The sequence below is a fragment of the Typopeltis vanoorti genome, chromosome 4, assembly GCF_054136105.1.
Source record: "Typopeltis vanoorti isolate ZY-2024b chromosome 4, IOZ_Tvanoo_1.0, whole genome shotgun sequence".
Lineage (NCBI taxonomy): Eukaryota > Metazoa > Arthropoda > Arachnida > Uropygi > Thelyphonidae > Typopeltis > Typopeltis vanoorti.
Genome location: NC_143552.1, coordinates 139,921,840 through 139,941,894, shown reverse-complemented (window position 1 = coordinate 139,941,894; position 20,055 = coordinate 139,921,840). Strand labels below are relative to the sequence as shown.

Here is a 20,055-nt window from a genome sequence, read left to right as displayed (position 1 = left end):
TTCAGCTTTTAACCACGTAACATAGAGAAAATGACCATGCAATTTGTTCTATTTCAGAGCATAATATATCATATTGCATGTAGGATCAGAATTTAAATATCACACTCTTCCCCTTACTGATGTATTCAAAACGGTAGGTTTGGTGAACTCGACTACCAGTAATAACTCGACTACAAGTATTGAGGCCAGGTATGTACTGATTTCCAAAATATGGTTATGGCTAAAGGTTTCATCCACTCACTGATATGAATGATAACACTTTTGAGCAGTTATTTATTTATTTAATTTTTAATTCAATGAAATTTTCAGTTTTTGTTTTGAGAGAAGTTGTGTTATTACCAAATAATAAAATATTACTCTTTCTGAGTTTCTCATGCTATTATGCATAAATTAGATGTAGTGAAAGTTGACTCATTGTAACATTTCCATAACACCATGCCACCAGAAAAAAAGATTGTTACAGGTCCGAGTAATTCAAAACAGCCAAATATAATCTACAAGATTTCTTCTCCTCATTAATATAATGCAAAACTCTAATTTAGAAAAAGTTGCACTGATGGGTGCTGTTTCATGCTCTTGTTACATATGAAGCTTAATTTTCATCATTGCTATTGTTTTTATATTAGTACGAATGCATCCCAACAAAATTAAAATAAATTGATTTCATGGAAATTTAATTAATGTGAGGAATTTAGATTAATTCTAATAAAATAATCTGCTATATGTGTCAAAATTATGTACACTCTGGCCAGTGTATATTTCTGAGGAATGGGAGGATGGAAAGTTTAATTTCTTCGACGAAAGCTCTCAAAGAAACTCGGGAGTGTTTCCCTTTGACCTAATGAGGCCAACTAACTAACTTTCTGCTGAAAAGCTGCTGAAATATACTGCTGAAAAGCTTTCATAATGGTTCGTTGCATCCTATCCAGAAATGGAATCCATGCCTTTCATCTATGGGAGTGAAATCATCTTTGTTATCTTCCAAGTCTAAAATTAGATGCGTTTGTTATTAATTTTGCATTATTCCTTTGGAAAGGGCCAACTGAAGAAAGATTGTTTGTTTTCTAAATTCGATTCCAGTCGTCCACCAGAGGAACTTTTTCTAAGTCGTTCTTCGACCAGTGCCCAAGTTAGTTCATCTCTTGTATGGGCAAGCAGGTGTTTTCCTCCCCAAAACTCCGAAAATTGACCACATACTCACATTATTTCAGATAACAATATAGAGTGTTAAATTTATGAAGTACAAGATGGCGGCAATTGTTTGCTGTACTTTCTCTTTAACAGATGCCACTTAACATCATTGGTACTTTGGGTAAGCTATCTTTGATTTCCTAGAAGTAGAGGTTGACTGCACCTCTGTATTTTAAAAGATAGGATAAAATCAGTCTCACTCACACCCTTTAGGGAATAAGTCATTAGCAGATTTAATTATTTAGTTTATTTCATTATACAATATTTTTCCATAAAAAGCAGCTAACTCATTTCGTTCCCTTATAGGGAGTAGGGTAGGTCTTTTATCCCTATGTAGCTTTTGGAGATTTAGTGAGCAGTTCAATCTTTAAGCCAATCAGAGATAGCTGGCCCAAGACTCTCACTAATTATTAGCGGCAACCGATGAATAGACCGGTAAACAAGTACTGCCATCTCTTGGTACCTATCACAAACAGGATATGTTATTGTCTGAAATAGTGTGGGTTCTATGGTCGATATTCTTTAGTTTCAGGGAGAAAAATCCCCACTTTCCCCTGCTGGTGATACTAATTCAGGAACTGAAGAAAAAAAAAGACAAAAAAGGTTTAGAAAATGTTCCTGTAATCGGCAACCAGAGACTTCAGCATAAGTCTATCTTCGTGTGGCCTAGCGCTGGGATGCAAACACCACTTCCACTGAGTCTATTTTATTAAATGACTAAACGGGCCGTTAAAATATTTTTTTTTTTTTGTATTAGGAAACATAAATTACATTAGCGCTTTAAAATACCAGTGGGGTGGCTTAAATTTTCTATTTCCCTTTTTCGATGAATTCCTGCAAAGATATTCACGTATAGGAATGTACAACACTACAAAATTATTTTGTGTATCTTATTTTTATTTCCTCCATTTTCTGAATTGATAGGTTCCTGTCTTTATCTCTCCTGACCGACTCTTGGTTGATTTTCAAGTGACTTAAAATCTTCGAATGTATTGTTATTGGTTATTAAGTTGTGTTATATAAAGGTACAGGCTATATTTTCATGGTGTTCCTTCACCAATTTTGGTGAAGGAAAATTAGTGTCCAGCCGGAATTTTAAACATATTAGTACTTTTGGATTTTCTCAAAATAAAATGATGATTTTTTTGTATTCACATATTACAGAAATATATCTCATACCAAAAAAAAAAAAAAAAAACACTATAATGGATTACATAAATAATATTTTTGTGTGTCCTCTATATCCGCCATTAATTGCGCCATATAGTCTCTTTCCACTTTTACTATTTCCTTTAAATTCGCAAGTGTCCTCTAATCATATCCTCGCTATCTTAGCTCACAGCAAATTGTGCGTAATATCCATGAACTTATATTTTTTTGACACACTGATATTAAGTTACCTTGGCACCGTGACCTATGTTTTGAGTGCTTATTGTCAAACCTGGAAATTAGGAAATTCATTTAAACTCAATTGAAACGGATGTACAGGAAGAATAATGCATTAAAATTAAAATAACGTTATTGACTTCTAGTATAAAAATAAATGAAAGAAAACACCAATTAAAGTGATTTGACATTTAAGCAAGTAAAATTTTCTCCCAGCTGTCACTCTTATTCCATTTCAAGAAATAATACAGCAATTATTTTAATTTATTGAACAGTTTGCTTCTCTGAAAAATATTTTATACGCGAATACACATTTTATGATTTAAGATTTGAAATATTCCGTTTCGGTATATTTTTCCATCCGATATATTTTTCTTGGCATTCTGGGTTCTGACTAGCCCACTACGGAGAGTAACAGGAAGAGGATTTGTGGGATAGTTTGCTACGACGAGTTGGGGCTTGTACTATTCTGTATGTGTGTGTATGTGAGAGTGTGCGTGTGTGTGTGTGTGCTTTGTTCTTTAAATGTTAACTTGTTGAGATGTGATGTGCTAACGTTTGGCACCGTGCAGAGGTTGCAGGTACCAAAGGTGGACATATTCATATAACCGGTATGAATTAGACAAATGGATTTAACAAGAGATGGTGTGTAGGAGAACCTATGTAGCAACCCAAGAGTATATTTAGGTAGTAATTACATTTTTATTAATAAATTTATAAGTGTGAGCCCTATGTATAGCCCAGACGCTAGATGCAGCGCCATATTACCTAATAGATATATCTTATCTCTGCTTATCAAAGTAGCCCGGAGTAGTTATTTCACCAGTAGTACAAACAAATTATTCTGAAGTTCGCTAATAAACAGGAGTGTATGATTAGTCTGCAGAAATGCAGAAGCGTGATCCAAGGGAATCGCGCGAAGAGGCAACCCGGAGAATGTCCAAAACTACCGGAGGACCCAGAGCTATGCACCAAGGTAGACAGCCTAGTTCAAGTGCTACTGGAGTATTGATGGTTGGACCGAATTTCAAAGTCGGAAAGAAAATTGGATGTGGGAATTTTGGAGAACTAAGACTTGGTAAGTTGCTTCACCACTTTGTTTACATATATGAACTAACCATATTATCGTGGCCAACTCATCCCAGGTGACACCAATCCTTATGAGACTACACACCTTGGTAAGTCCAGGTGTTTACAGGGATTTCAAATTGTAAGTATAATTTTTGGAAGTCTGACACGTTTGCTTAATTACATATCTTCTCTTATAATTGCTACAAATCAGACTGTTGTGATTATTTATAATAAGAAGAATAATGGAATAAACTTAGTATAATGAAAATTTTGTATTATCAGGAACCAATATCATTCCCCTGATTCTATACTTAGAATCAGTGGAATGATACAGGCCATAATATATCTTATTTTGTTTTATTTTTTTAAAGTTTGCTTAAGATACTTTGATTCTCTCACATATATTCATTATATAGATAACTTATATAGATAACTGTATAGATTCATTATATAGATAACTGTGAATTATAAGTATAACTCAGTGATGCTTTTTAAATGAATTATTCTCCTATATGAAATAAATTAGAAAAAGATATCTGCTCTGTTCCAAACGTAGCAAGATACTTGGATAGTGATTTGCAGTATAGCAAAAGGGGATAAAAAATCAGACATAATTTTTCATATAAATATGGAAATCATTTTGTTAATGAAATGATGTCTTTATAATTATTAAATTAGCACTGGGAAAAAACACATAAAAACTAAAACAATATAATAAATCAATGACTTGTTTTTGTACAACACTATTGTGTTCTTCTTCAGATTGGATAAACATAAATATAAAGAGGTATTAACATGGTGATTTCTAAATAAGACATTTTTTAAAAATTTATGATGTGTCTATGTCCAGAAGCTGTTTATATAATTTTTTTTTTCTTTAACTACTAATCTACACAGCAAAATATTTATTATTATTCAAGGACATTAGAGGTCCATGATAATAAACATTTCTCTGAGATGGACTTCCCACAATTGTAGGTGGTCTATCTTATACAACAAAATTGATTATATCATTCCATCCTCTCAGGCATCCAATGGTCCTGCTGCTCTCCATGCAAAACTACTTCACACCCTCATGCAACTTCTGGAGATGGCCCCTTGTTTCTTATTCTTTGTACTTGTTCTGCTACATGAAAAATCTCTCCAGTGTCAATATGGAAATACTCGTCAACAGCTTAAATGTTTTGGTCATATATTTCATTGATTTGAATCATGGGCTTGCATTTTTTATTTATCTTTTGTCTACTAAATCTGCAGATTATATGCCTTTAATCTGTCCTAATCATGTTTGTTATTTGTATCTGTATCCAGAGTTACTTCATGCAAAGTTACCTATTCAAATAATTTATTCTCATAATTTCTGAATTGAAATTACATGTCATGAATGAAATGTAATTTCAATCATGTAATTCATGTTTAATTTAGCTTTTGTAATTCAATTTTGTAATCTAATTTATCTGATGATGACAGATTGCTAGTGTAGGATGTTTATATGCAGATATAACAATATAGGCAGGATTTAGATATAGGATATTGTGGTGGTCATTATGCAAAGAATGATAACATGCTTTCTCAATATTGAAAAACAAGCCTTTTTTCATTGTTTTAAATCTCCAGTTTGTGGACTGCCATTTTGAATGTATTTATTTATTATTATTATTATTATTTATTTATTTATTTTTTAAGTGGAAGAAAATATAACCTCAGATCCTCTCATACTAATAAAGACAAATTGTGAGGGGTTATTATATGATTTTAATGATTAAATTTAATCCATTCATAAAAGGCTAAATTTAAAACTAATTCAATGTAAAATGTTTTGGAATTCTTGGAGTATGAATAGATAAATTACTTAAAGTCAGGTTGAATGTACCATTGACAGTATAGAGATGTAAAGCAAACTGCTGTTAATCATATACACATATATATCTTTTAATGCAAATTCTTTCCTATCAAATCAAACCTGGCATGTTTACTATTCTAGAGAGATTTGATAATCTCTGAACTCTCTCACTGAAAAAATTTGCTCTACAGCCCAGACATGGTATTTATTCAAGCTACTTCAGCCTCCATTAAACAGGAAAAGAAAGATCAAATCTGTTCTAGAGAGATTTGATAATCTCTGAACTCTCTCTCTCTCTGAAAAAAATTTGCTCTACAGCCCAAACATGGTACTTATTCAAGCTACTTCAGCCTCCATTAAACAGTCTTTTTACAGTGGGTAAAAAAAGTCATCGATAACCTAAATATTTTTGTTCCATCCTACTGTGATAAGCCATGTATAATAATAATTATTATTATTATGTGACACCTCCAGGGAGTCCAAAGACTCATCAAGGGAGAGTGTGCCAACAGCATCGAACAATTGATCTCCTTCCAACTACTAACTGCGCTCAAACTTGATTAACTTTTTGCATGAGCCATTAGTAGCAGAGGCTCTACCAATCGACCAACATAATGACGAGTATACATAGTGTATGTTTCATTCTAAATAGGTGATGTCCCAGTACTTATTGTGTAATTCACACTTTCCATCTGTGCATGTTTAATGCCCATATTTGAACTTGCATTCAAATTGCTGTATGAAACTAAGTACGGATACAAAATACTATGGGTTAATACCAGTAAAATTTAAAAGTAGAAAAAAATGGTATGTTTCAGTTTCAGCATGTGTTTTTTTTGACACTTTATTCAGCTTTATTCAGATTGCTTTTATTATGCTGCTGCAGGTTCTGGAATATAGTTTATAAATTATGTATATCTTTCCATTTGTGTAATGTATTTTTAGCACATTTTTTACATGTAACTCATGACTTCAGATACCTACCACATTTCCAGAGTCTCTACTGGTTTTACAGATCAATATATAAAATGGAATATATTTCCCTAGACAAGTATATTATTATAGTTTCTTAATTATAATCTTAATTAATAAGAAATACTTCTGCACTTTAAAGTGCAACACCTTCAACAGATTCTGTAGCTATCCATTTAAATCTTGCCGAAGTGAGTTAACGTTACCATCACTCCTTATCACTCTCCTCAACTTTGCATTATCAGCAAACAATTGAAGAGCCCCTATCAGTCCACACAAAATATCATTAACAAATAAAATACAACCTATCATCTGGGAAGCCAGTCTGCAATCTGTCTTGCCAATCTGTTATTCATTCGCATTTCTTCCCAGCCTGTACTTGTTGTATGGCAATATATCAGATGTCTCCACCAAGTCCAAAAATATTACTGTGTAGGAATCTCCTTTATCTAACACATTTATCACTTTATCGTAAAATGCAAGTAGATTTAGACTATATCATAGAGAATCCCATGGTCTATCAACCCAGTCCTATATTCTGTTCCTCGTATTAGTCCATTAATGGACTGTTCTATAATTTGAAATTTCAGTCCTAGAACTGTGCTTGTGCAGTACAAGACTCATTAAACAACAATTAGATCAGGGGAATAGGTAAGCATTCCACATATGAAACTTGTGGAAAGCTCCTATTGCTGAGTGATAATGCAGTATAAATACTGTATTCTTGGTTTGTGAAGAATAGGTTTTAATTTAGCAATCTGCTTGCATTTTATTATAAAGGTGACAAATATGTTGGATAAAGGATACTCACACAGTAATTGGACTGTTGCATGACAAGTTAGTGATCCAGGAAGGATGCAGATGGATAGCAGATCAGTTAGATGGATTGGCTCCCTGAATGATATTAGCAAGTTGTGTATAGGCAGGAAGAATCCTAGAACAGAATAACTTGATAACAATAATATAATTTCTTGGAAAGTTTAATTTACTTTATAACAAAGTGAAAAATTTTTTTACTCATTTATGGTCAGATTCTTAGATGCTATTACCAGATTCTAATATTCTTGCATCACGTCCCCCCCTTCAATAAAGTGCTGCTTAAGGAAATTAATCCCCAGTAATTCTGATGTGGATGTAGACTAGTCAGTCTACATCCACATTGTTCAAGTTACCTTTATCAACAAGGTTAATTTGACTCTGCAGTTCTGAGTCATGCTCACTTGTCCCTGGTGTACAGCAGAACTCACCTGTATTTTGTCCCTCAAACTTCTACTTCACACCAAATAGTGTCAAGCCCCTTGGTGTTAAATTGCTCATGCTATTATCATTCCCAGTCTCCACTCAATAAGCTGCAGTTCATCAATAATCATTAGCAATACCCCCCTCCCACCACCACCCCATCTCCTCTTCTTATTCTACTTGTTTTCTCTGAACAAAGGGTACACTGTATTTAGACACTGTACCCTTCTATATGCATTCTATCTCTGCAGGGATATCTTCTGTCAATCACTAATTTCAATAAATTTTGGTTCATTTGCATTTATTAATGCTAGAATTCATTGCCTTTAATTCTTTATGCTTCTGGCATTAGTGAACATGCACGGTAACCAATCATCAGCCTGATGAGAATACAAACAACTCTTAATACTTAAGGCAGTAATACAGACTTAATTTTGTAGAACTACTTTTGTATTCTGCACATCATTTGAGATACATATCAGGAATTTGATGCTGTTTGGAACATTTTGTGGTGTTGATTACTAAGGATCCATAACTCACTACTCACGTGAAATCTTACTGTGTATAATAACAATGCTTAATGTTGAACCGTTCATAATTTGTATGGGTGTTATTTAATTCTGCAGACTTTTTCTGTTTAAGCAAAAGTATAATGTATAGAGGACATACAAAAAAACTTTATAAATACGATATTATTAATATTAATTTGTAAATACTATTCATTAATTATTGTTATGTAGGATTGATATTATAATTCTGTTCACAAGAACTACTTTGTGATTCCATCATGAAATAAAGGCTTCACAAGATTCCACAGTTCTTTGGGCTTGTTTTGACAACTTTTTCTTCTAATTTCATTTCTCTAGGCATAATCTTAGGACTGTATATCATGATGATGAAAGTGATTGAGTGCTGTCTTTAAATTTATTTTTCTTAAATATAAAAATGAAGCAGAATAAATTACAGTACTGAATAGTTAAGGTATATAGTAATCATGACGCTTTAAAATGCATTGTAGTAATTTCACTCTTGATGTGGGGCAAGATTCAAAATGTATTGGGACCCAGATTTTTGGAGTAAAAAAAAAAAAATGTTTATAGGAATAAGATGTGAATTGGGTATGCTTCATATTTACAGAATTGTCATTCATGACATAAATAGGCTGCATGTATAATAGTATAAGTGAATTAATAGTCAGGTATTCTAACATAGAACGAGTTGCTTTTGTTTACTTGGAAAAAGTAAAAGTGACTAATATATGGGAAAATACATCTCCAAATTATTACTGGTGTCAAGATGTGTTAGCAGAGCTAATCTCAAGTGGTATGTCACTTCAGAATGGGAGAGGAAAGATTAGCAAAACAAGTGTTCTGTGCTAGGTTGGCAGGAAAAAGACCCAGAGGAAAACCAAGATATAGGTGGTTTGCTACAGTAAAAAGTGCCTTAGAAGACAGAAATATAAGATCTGATAATGTTGGGGTCTTGACAGATAACAGATTGATTTGGAGGAATATTGTTGATAGGAAGTTAGTAATGATGTAAGGTTTTCATGTAGGACTATCATAATATCCTGTACACCCCTTGAGGGTACATGTCATTTATTTGATGATGATGATAATGAGATAATATCACAAAAATATTCACCTTTGTTAATAGAAATAGGGGATGCTATAAATCCATCCTTATTTCATAGTTTAGAACCTAGAAAGCGCTGTGAAAAATAGAGCGTTATTAGAATATAACCCTCGCCATTGCACTACTTAAAAGATGCAAACTCTGCACAGGAGTCTGTATGGTACTTACCTTTTATTAGTGCTTTTTTGTCATTGGCTTGAAATCTGTTTCACTGTTAGCTCTCATCAGAGACCATGCAAAAACTTTTAAGAGAGCAAAAATATTTTGTTAAACACCATAGTAATTCTATGTCAGAGATGTGTATTTTTCATAATTGAAATCTGGGTTGGTGCCTGACTTGTAAGAAGAAGAGTCTAAAAGACTTCATTTGGGTGATGTTAATTAATAGAAATAGGGGATATTATGGAATAATTCTTATTAAAGATAAAAAAACTAATAAAAGGTGAGTATATAGACTTCTGGACAGAGCTCATGTCTTTAAGTACAACAATTCCAAGGCAACTCGGATTCTGAGGGTTTTACTCTCATAAGGTCTCTAGTCTATTTTTCAAAACTTTTTAAGTTTATATGCATTTGGCTTTGAAATAAGGATGGATCTCTGATACTCCTATCTCTATTAATTTATATTGATGAAATGAAGCCTTTTAAGTTTTTCTTCAATAATTTATCTTTGTTATATCAACCAAATTTGATACTATCAAATTTCGACAGATGTTAGTCAGATGTAACTAGGAAATATGAAATCCATTTCAAACTGACCATTCATGCACATATAACCTATGTGTCCCAGGTGTTTCTTTCTGCTGATATAAATTTTTAGTTGTTCATATTTCTTCTTCTCTCTTCCATCATCTATGTGGATGATGATAAGGCTGAATGAACTCTTTCCACTTCTGTCTGTCCCGGGAGAGTCCGAACAATTCTGTCCAGTTTGGTGTTACTTGTTGTGATTTGGTTTTCAGGCCCTCTTTTATTTTGTCTATCCATCTAATTCTGGGCCGTCCTTTGGATCTTTTACCTTCCATCGTTGTATTCAGGGCTTTAGATGGTAGTCTTTCTGTTCCCATTCTGGTCACATGGCCAAACCATCACAGTCTTCTTTGTTGGATTTTGTCTATTATTGTTATTTCTTATTTTAGTCGTTTCCTTATGTCTTCGTTTCTTAGTCGATCCAACAGAGATACTCCAAGTAATCTTCTTAGCCAACCCATTTCAGTAACTAATAATTTTTTCTCTTCAGCCTTTTTGAGATTCCAGCATTCACTTCCATAGAGGAGTATTGGGAGGACCATTGTTTCATAGACTCTTACTTTTGTTACTTGTTTGATGTCTCTTGATTTCCGTATTTTATTAAGTCATCCAAAAGTTTGGGATGCTTGACTGATTCGTCTGTTTATATCTTTTATAATTTCACCATTGTACTCAATAACTCCTCCAAGGTAGGTGAAGTTTTCTACCTGCTCTAGATTCTTACTATCAATTTCAATTTTCAGATTGGTGCTTCTTTTTCCTATTTACATAATTTTTGTTTTGTCTATATTTATGTTTAAACGAAGCTGAGGACGTCTTGAAAGAAGGTGGAGTGATGAACTGTCGGAGTTTATTGGGGAAAGTTGGTCAACCATTGCCAAGAACAGAGAAAGGTGGAAAGAACTGGAGGAGGCCTTCGTCCAGCAGTGGACAGAAAATGGCTGAAAAGAAGATGTTTATTCCAGATTTTATACACTCCTCCTTTATTTTATCAGAAATTCGCTGTAGATTTTCTTCTGTGCTTGCAAGTAATGCAATGTCGTCTGCAAATTTTAAATTTGTCACATTTTCCCCATATATTTTGATTCAACAGTCTTCATTGTTTAAGGCCTTATTGGTTGCTTCTTCCAGTGTAAGATTGAACAGGTCTGGTGACAGATTGCATCCCTGTCTTACTTCACTCTCTGTGTGGAACCAGTTGGTTAAGGTGTCCTCCATTTGTACTGCACTTTCAGATTTCTCATATAGATTCTTTATTATTCTTATGGTTTTGTTGGGAATTCCAAATTCTTCCATAGTTTTCCATAGTTCTCTTCTTCGGATTGAATTAAATGCCTGACAAAAGTCTATGAAATTTATGTAGCAACTTTGGTTGTATTCTAGTGTATTTTCTATTAGCTGTCTTAAGGTGAATAGTTGATCAATTGTGCTTCGCCCTGGTCTGAAACCGGCTTGTTCTTCTCCTAGTTCTATATATAGCTTAATTTGTTTTTGGAGTACTTTCATAAAAACCTTACTTGCAATACTGAGGAGGCTAATGCCTCTGTAATTATTGCATTCTGTTTTATCTCCTTTTTTGTATATAGGAGTTATGACTGATTTGGTCCAATCAGTAGGCACTGCTTCGTTTTTGTAGATCCTTTCAAATAATGTTTTTATTGGTTCCAAAAGTTGTTCCTTTTCTGCTTTTAAGAATTCTGCATGTATTTGATCAATGCCAGGTGCTTTCCTAGTTTTGAGTTTTTCTATGCTGTGTGCTATTATTTCTTTGGTAAAGATATTTGTTTCCTCTTCCATTTCAGTGGCTGGAATCGTAATATCCTGGGATCTGTTTTTATTATAATCTTTGAAGTATTTTTCCCATCTGGCCATTCTTTTTATTTTACTTTCAATTAGTTGTCCCTCTTTGTTTTTGAACATTATAATTTTTGTTGTGCGTGTCTTACTAATTTGGTCTATTTGTTTATATAATCCATGAAGGTTATTTTCTTTTGATAGCTTTTCTGCCATTTTGCATTTTTCTTCTAACCAGTTATTCTTGTCTCTTTTAACTAGTTTTCTAATTTCTTTGGTTAATCTATTATATTCATTTCTGTTATAGTTCTGTTTTAGTTTCATGCTTTTCCTTTGATCGCTTAACCTTTTTACTTCATTCGAGATCCAGTCCTTTTTACTTTCTCTTTCTGTGTAATAACCTATTGTTTTTTTATGCCGAATTTAGTATTATTTCCTTTAATTTACACCAATGTTCTTCGATGTTTATATTCTGTTTTGGTAGTTCTTTCAGGTTTTTATTCTAGTTGATATTTTTCTTAGAATATTGTTGTCTTGTAGTTTTTTTACATTCAGTCTCCTTTTGATTCTAAAAGTGCTTCCAGATTTTAACTTTATTCTTAGGGTTGCTAATACTAGCTTATGGTCTGATCCACAATCTGCAGAGAAAGATCTGCAGTTTAGGATACTTGATTTCCATCTTTGGTTTACAATAATATAGTCTATCATATTCTTGGTTTGTCTGTCTGGTGATATCCATGTCCATTTTCTTTCAGGTTTTGGATGTTTAAAGAGAGTGTTGGTTATTGAGTCTATTATTTGAGCAGAAGTTTAGCAGTCTTTCGCCACGTTCATTGCTTTCTCCATACCCGAACTTTCCGATTACTCTTGGCCAGGTATCCCACTCTTTGCCTACTTTTGCGTTTAAGTCCCCCATTACAATTAGGAGACCTTGACTTGATGTCTGCTGTAGTGCTTTTTGCAAATCTATATAGAACTCTTCCATGTCTTCTTCTGATGATGTTGAAGTTGGTGAGTATACTTGAATGATAGTTAGTGATCTGATTGATGTTTTAAATCTTGCTTTAATTATCCTAGGTGAGAAAGGATTGTAGGACAATAGAGAGTTTTGAGCCTTTGGTTTTAATATAAGTGCTACACCTTCGTGGTGTTTGTTGTCCTCCCTGCATGAAGTTAAGATTTTGTACTATCCGTGGTGGAATTCTCCTTTGCCAGTCCATCTGGTTTCGCAGCGTCTAATCACTTCCCATCGGTAGTTGTCTAATTCATGCAGTAGTATTTCCAATGCTCCTTCCTGGTGAAGAGTTCTTACATTCCACGTTCCTATGCTTGTTATGTTTTTCCTGTGTATTATGTGTTTTGTTCCAATAGCATATTTTTCGCCTTCATTATCTTGGTTCCCTAATAGTGGGTGCGACCCTTGTTTGACCAGGCAATGGTCGAGCCGGCATGTATCTTTAGGTTGAGAGTTCATTCGGTTTAGTTTTCGTCACGTGTCAACCACTACTCCTTGACCTGAATTCAGCCGCTTTTTTTAGTAGATAGTGGAAACTACAGTTTGAGAGGAAAGAGTCGCCCCCTTGAGTTGCTTTAATAGCACTGGGGGGGGGGGGGAAGGTGTAAGAAGTAAGAGAGAGTAGAAGACCAGTCTCCAGATATGATATACCAAGTGTATATCGTATGAAGTAAGATCAGGTCTAGCTTGGGTATCTCAGGTTTGCCATGCCCGTACTCACCAATGTGAGCCCCTGAGAAAATAGTCACCCCCCCCCTTCTTGTTCATACTTAATCTGTATAATATGTGATAATTTTGTAGTGAAGTTGCATTGAAAGTTGGGTTAGAAATAGCACAGTTACTGAGGTCAATGACTAGATCACTTATATGACCATTGGCCCACCCAGGGAGGGAGCCAAGGGGCCCTGGCACCCCTCCAAAAGAAAAAGGAAAAAATACTAGAAAATTTTCCAAAAATCTATTCCTAATTAAAATTCTTTTTTTTTTTTTTATATATTTATATTGTGTCATGCTGTCTTCTATTTCTATACTACTTATGAACTAGCGGTCACATAAGGTGGAAATACCCTCTGGCTCTCGCGAATCATGGTCGTTGTGAACGCAAAGCGAACGAATTAGTGCTCGGGCGATACTTTGTCCGAGCCGGGCCAGAGATCATGGGTATCATATATTGGCGATCACTGCAGATGCCCAGTCATAGGTCGTATGCAATGCATAGTGTGTATATTTTCAAATTGTCTACTCCCCCCCCCCCCCCCGATTAAATCTTGAGTACTCGCCCCCTCCAAGATTAAATCCTGAATGCACCATTGTATATGACAGTTCTGAAGACAAAAAAATCATGGAGTAAACTAATTCCATCAGTGGTAGAATCGTCTTAAAGAAAGATGTTAGAATATTTTTCTTTAACATGAAGATATCGGAGAGGAACTTGAGCATTCAAGATTGTTTAGCATTCAAGAATCATCTAAGTTGTTACATTCACTTAAAAAGAATGGACAAAGGTTAGCAAAACAGATGTTTGATGCAGGGATGGCAGGAGAAAGGCCTTGAGGTAGACCAAGATCTAGGTAGATTGATGTAGGTAGATTGATGTGGAGACTTGACAAATAACATTGGAAAAATATTGTTGAAAGGAAATTAGTAATACATTAAAGTTAATTATGGTACTAGCATAGTATCCTGTAACATCCCAGGATGGTATATATATATATCAGGAATTGATAATGATGTATTTTTTTTTTTTTTTTTGTGATGAGATTTTGAAGTATAATGTAAATGTTTTCAGAAGACCTAAATATATTTCTGTCCCTTGTATAGGGAAAGTTTGATATGGTATAAAGTAGTTTATAATCCATTTATTGATTTTAGACCATTATACACTTTCAGAATGTAAAAATAATGTTTTTTTGTCAAGAGCAAATTACAAAACTTTTTTTTTGTTAGAAACTTTTTCAAGTATGAATATGCCTTTTCTTTTGTGAAAATTTTGCCCCAGATCCCAAATCTAAAAAAAGATTTTGTATTAAATATAAGAAATCTGCAACTCTATAGTTGTTGCTGAATTCTTATGTGAACACAACTAATGAATAAGAAATGAATCCCTTGAAAGTATATTGTGATATATGTCCTTATGGAGTGTATAGAAGGTATCCCTTGCTTAACGAAGGATTTGATTAATGTGGTGAAATTAATTGTGGCAATCCCTTGATATACGCGGCAAGAGTTTTGATTAACGTGCCTTTAACCCTGCAGAGCTCGCATCTGATCTGACAGATACATGGAAAATGTTTAATATAAATATTCTTACACAATTCAGTGTATAGCTTGGAGGTCATGAGTAGCTGTGCATTCACATGTTACGAGTGATATTCCACACTGTTTTTTGCTGTCAGTTTGGTTTAACACATTATGTAAAGGTTTGTGATATTTGACAGTAAATTGTATCTGAGAGATACCACGACCTCTGATGTCAGTATAGTATGGTTTAGGTTTTTTTATTTTTTTTATTCTTTGTTCAATAATTTCTAGATTGTAACTGAAAATAAATAAACCATCATGTATTGCTGAAATAAAGAGTCAAAGGCTTATTTATCATACATGTTCTCTAGGAGATGTGCTTTACATTATGGAAAATACTAAGGAAAGTGATCTGGAGCTTACTCCACCTTTACTACAAGTTGCCCATAAGGTTGCTTATGCTTGCATCTGCCAAAACTTTTAGTTTCTATATATTCGGCACGAAACTGATCTGACAGATACATGCAAAATGTTTAATATAAATATTTTTACGCAATTCAGTGTATAGCTTGAAGGTCATGAGTAGCTGTGCATTCACATGTTATGAGTGATATTCCGCACTGTTTTTTGCTCAGTTTGGTTTAACACATGTTATGTAAAGGTTTGTGATATTTCACAGTAAATTGTATCTGAGAGATACCGCGACCTCTGATGTCAGTATAGTATGGTTTAGTTTTTTTTTTTTTTTAAATTCTTTGTTCCATAATTTCTAGATTGTAACTGAAAATAAATAAACCATGTATTACTGAAATAAAGAGCCAAAGGCTTATTTATCATACACGTTCTCTAGGAGATGTGCTTTACATTATGGAAAATACTAAGGAAAGTGATCTGGAGCTTACTCCACCTTACTCTATATTAATCTGGAGCTTACTCTATATTAGGCTATGAAATAATGTTGGATTCAATATCCACTTAATTTGCGCCATCATGCATTATATTTGTAATGTTTTTTCTTTATGTTTTATTGCTTGTTTGCCGAGGTCTGGAGAGTCATTTTGCTTATTATCGTAGAAATTATGCCGATAAGAAAAAAAAAATAAAACTGTCCAAAACTCTTGATAACTTCTTTATTATTTAATAAAAAAATTGCAGTAAATAATGTAGTATTTATTAAACATTTACTTTCCATTCATTTTTTATCTTTCCTAAAAGCTATATAAAACAAATTATCAATACAGTAATCGATTATGGATGAATTTTAATTTTTATCGTTGATTATTAGATTTGATTAATGCGATTTTGATATACGCAGTAACATCGAGGGATATCTGTACTGTGATAATACTACATAATTAGCAGTTATGTAGCAATTTAGCAGTTTGGTTACTATTTATAAACTGTGCATATTTCTAGATTTTTTCCAAGGAATTTGACAGAATTCCACATTTGGAGGTTTTTATACCAATTCAAAGGGATGGATATATAAATTAGGTTTGTGATGTGGATAGGAAAGTGGCTGAATGATTGGTAATGTAACGTGGAGGTGCCAAATCTGAGAGGAGAGTAACCTGTAGGGTACTACAGGGTTCTGTACCTTGGGCGTTTGTTGTTTAACTTGTATATTAATGATGTTGGAATTGGTCTAGACAGTGACTTAGAATTTAATAGTTGTTCTGCTACTATGATAATGAATATAAATAAAGATGCCAAGAAATTATATTCTTTGTTTAATCTTTTATCCAAGAATATAATTTCTTGGCATCTTTAATTTATAGCATAACCAAGTGAAAAAACTTTCAACAAATATGATAATGAATGTCAGTTCATTGTTGCTAATGCAGGTTTATACATTTTGAATCAAGAACATTGTAGGCAGAGTATTATATTAATGGTAATTTGCAGCAAGTAGTCAATACAACTAAAGACATAGATGTGATAGGCCAGAGGGTTGAAGTGTAGGAGCAACATTGCTGACATGGTTGCCATCACATCACATAAGTACATTGTTGAAGAGAGTGCTATTTTGTAGGCATAAAAAGTTATTTTCTCCACTTTACAAGGCTTTGACTACTGATATCCTGATTACTTTTCTCAGATATGATACAGAGGTTCAGAAGAGAATTGAAAGATCTAGTGGCAGGCATCCAGATGATATCTGGCCTATGGAATTGTGCATATGAGGAATCGCCCGACTTCGACCTTCTTTGGCTGAGATATCCCTCCCCATTCAGTCAAATTCATCTGCTGTCTCTATCGCTCTCCTAATACCACCAACCACTCTGAGCGCTTTCATTTCCTCTCCTTAAAAGTTGATTTTCTCCAGTCCCACTCTCCTAACAGCGAAATCATCCTCTTGGGTAATTTCAACGTCCATAACACCAATTGGCTTTCCTCTTCCAGTTATACGGATCCTGCAGGCAGAGATGCTGAAACATTTGCAGTCACTAATGATCTCACACAAATTGTTCAGAAACTGACCAGAATACCAGATAACCCAAACCACTCCCCAAATACACTAGATCTCTTCCTTACTAATGACCCCCTCCAAATATGGTGAATGTAGTGAGCCCCCTGGGCAATTCTGACCACAACTTAGTGCTCATCTCCTCCCCCATGCAACAACACTTACACAGTCACTCCCACACAAGAGTAGTTTGGCATTATAACAGTGCCAAATGGGACAGTCTCTGAGACTACTATGCTTCATTCCCATGGTTAGACTATTGTTTTCGGTCTTCCAGTCCAAACATATGCACTAAACGCATCACCAAACTGATCCTCACTGGCATGAAAACATATATTCTGCACACTACTCAGACCTGCTGTCCCCTAACTAAACCCTGGTTCTCTAAAAAATGTGCCAAGGCTGCACAAATGAAAAATCAGGCATACCACAACTGGCTCAAATCAAGAACCCCATCCTCATTTAATGCATACACTGAAGCCTGAAACAAATGCAAGAAAATTATCAATACTTCCAAAACAGAATTTGAACGGGCCAAAAGCAGGAAGCTTGCAGCCTGTCCAAACGTCATCCGTGCCTTTTGGTCTCTTGCCAAGGCAATTGGCCATAACTTTTGCCCTACACTATTCCCACCTCTATCATACCCAGATGGCTCAATTGCAACATCACCCATAGAAAAAGCTAATCTCCTGGCATCACACTTTGCCTCCAATGCACACATAACTAACAACGGCAAATGCCCTCCAGTCGTTCCAACTGCCCAACATACAATGCCCCCTGTATCATTTTGCCAAAAAGACATCACAAACCTGTTGTCTAAATTAGACGCAAAATGCCTCCTGGCCCTGAATGCACTCCTATCCTATGTCACACACTTCCTTACTCCACTGGTATATATATATATCCCAAAACCTGGCCTATATCAACCCATTCCTAAAAAGGGTGACAAATCTGCCATCTAACTACCACCCTATCTCACTCACTTCAGTCTTGTCTGAAGTAATGGAGAAGGTCATCAACTCCTAATCTACTTTGAAGGTACCTGGCTATTAAGCGACCACCAGTACGGATTCCGTCAAAGCCGTTCAACAGGAGATCTGCTCTCATACATGACTGGACAAACGCCATGGAGAAATTCAGTGAATCCCAAGTAGTTGCGATTGATATCTCCAAAGCCTTTGACCGAGTCTGGCACAAAGGCTTACTAAGTAAACTCCCATCATTTGGACTGCTCCAAGACTTCTGCAGATGGATTGCCAGCTTCCTGTCTGGATGCACACTATATGTGATGGTAGACAGCTCCCTATCCTCTCACCATCCAACTAATGCTGGGATCCCACAAGGTTCAGTTCTTTCACCAACCCTCTTCCTTCTATATATCAATGACCTACTTCAGTTGACCTCTACACAGTTTTGCAGATGACAGCACATTACATTCCTCCCTTTCATTTGACAAACCGTACTCTACACAACTCACCTCAATTCACAGAACATCAACCACCACTGCCCTTAATTCCGACCTCCAAGCCATCTGCCAACAGGCTCAGATAACCTTTTCAACTTCAACGATTGTAAAAACCAGTTCTGTCTTATTTCTCACAAAAAAAACCCATTTTCCTGGGGGGAAATGTTTGAGTGTCATTGAGTGTTTTCGATAACACTCAGATTCTCAGACAAGATGAAATTTCTCTTCTCGGAATTACCTTGACATCAAGCCTCTCCTAGCATAAACACATCACAACCATTGCATCCTCAGCTTCCAAAAAAACTAGGTTTTCTCTTTCGCTCAAGATGCTACTTCACCTCTAAATAGCTGTTAGCACTATACAAGTCGCAAATCTGCCCAGCTCTTGAATACTGCTCTCACATCTGGAGTGGGGCTCCAAAAAAGCTCCCTCAAAATGCTTGACTCAATACAGAGGAGAGCAATAAGACTAATAAATGACCCATCCCTCACCAACTCACTCCTCCACTTTCACATAGATACTTCAAATTGGTCTCTGCAATCTGTATATTCTGTAAATTTTTCCATGGGAAATGTTCATCTGAAACAGCATCAATAATTCCCCCACCCTGTACTAAGCCCATTGGAACACGTATAGTTGCCGCCCAACATCCTTTCACAGTACACCTTGAAACCCACAGAACAAGTTTCTTTTCCTCCTCATTCATCCCTGCTACTGCAGTACTGTGGAACAGTCTTCCCTCAGACATATTTCCGAAGGAATACAACATACAGGCGTTCAAATCAAATGTAAACAGGTTTCTCCTTTCGCAACCGACCACCCATATACGGTACTAACGTACTATAGGTTGACCAGCCAACCTCCTGTATATGGGCCCAATATAAAAAAAAAAAAAAAGATTGGAAGGAATGTGGTCTTTAAAGTTTTGGTAATAGAGGAAAGGATATATGATTTCTTTCATTAATGAACTACTATGAGTTGGCAT

At 34.9% G+C, this 20,055-nt stretch overlaps 1 protein-coding gene across 2 annotated transcripts in view; it reads left to right on the top strand.

Moving 5' to 3' along the window:
- Positions 1 to 3,004: 3,004 nt before the first annotated feature.
- Positions 3,005 to 20,055, top strand: part of LOC150107718 (casein kinase I-like) — a 300,934-nt gene continuing 283,883 nt past the window's right edge. For both annotated transcript variants that reach the window (XM_090391487.1, XM_090391486.1), the window contains exon 1: positions 3,005 to 3,655. In XM_090391487.1, the coding sequence (XP_090247613.1) occupies positions 3,466 to 3,655 (190 nt within the window). In that variant the 5' untranslated portion in view covers positions 3,005 to 3,465. The remainder of the gene's footprint in view (positions 3,656 to 20,055) is intronic.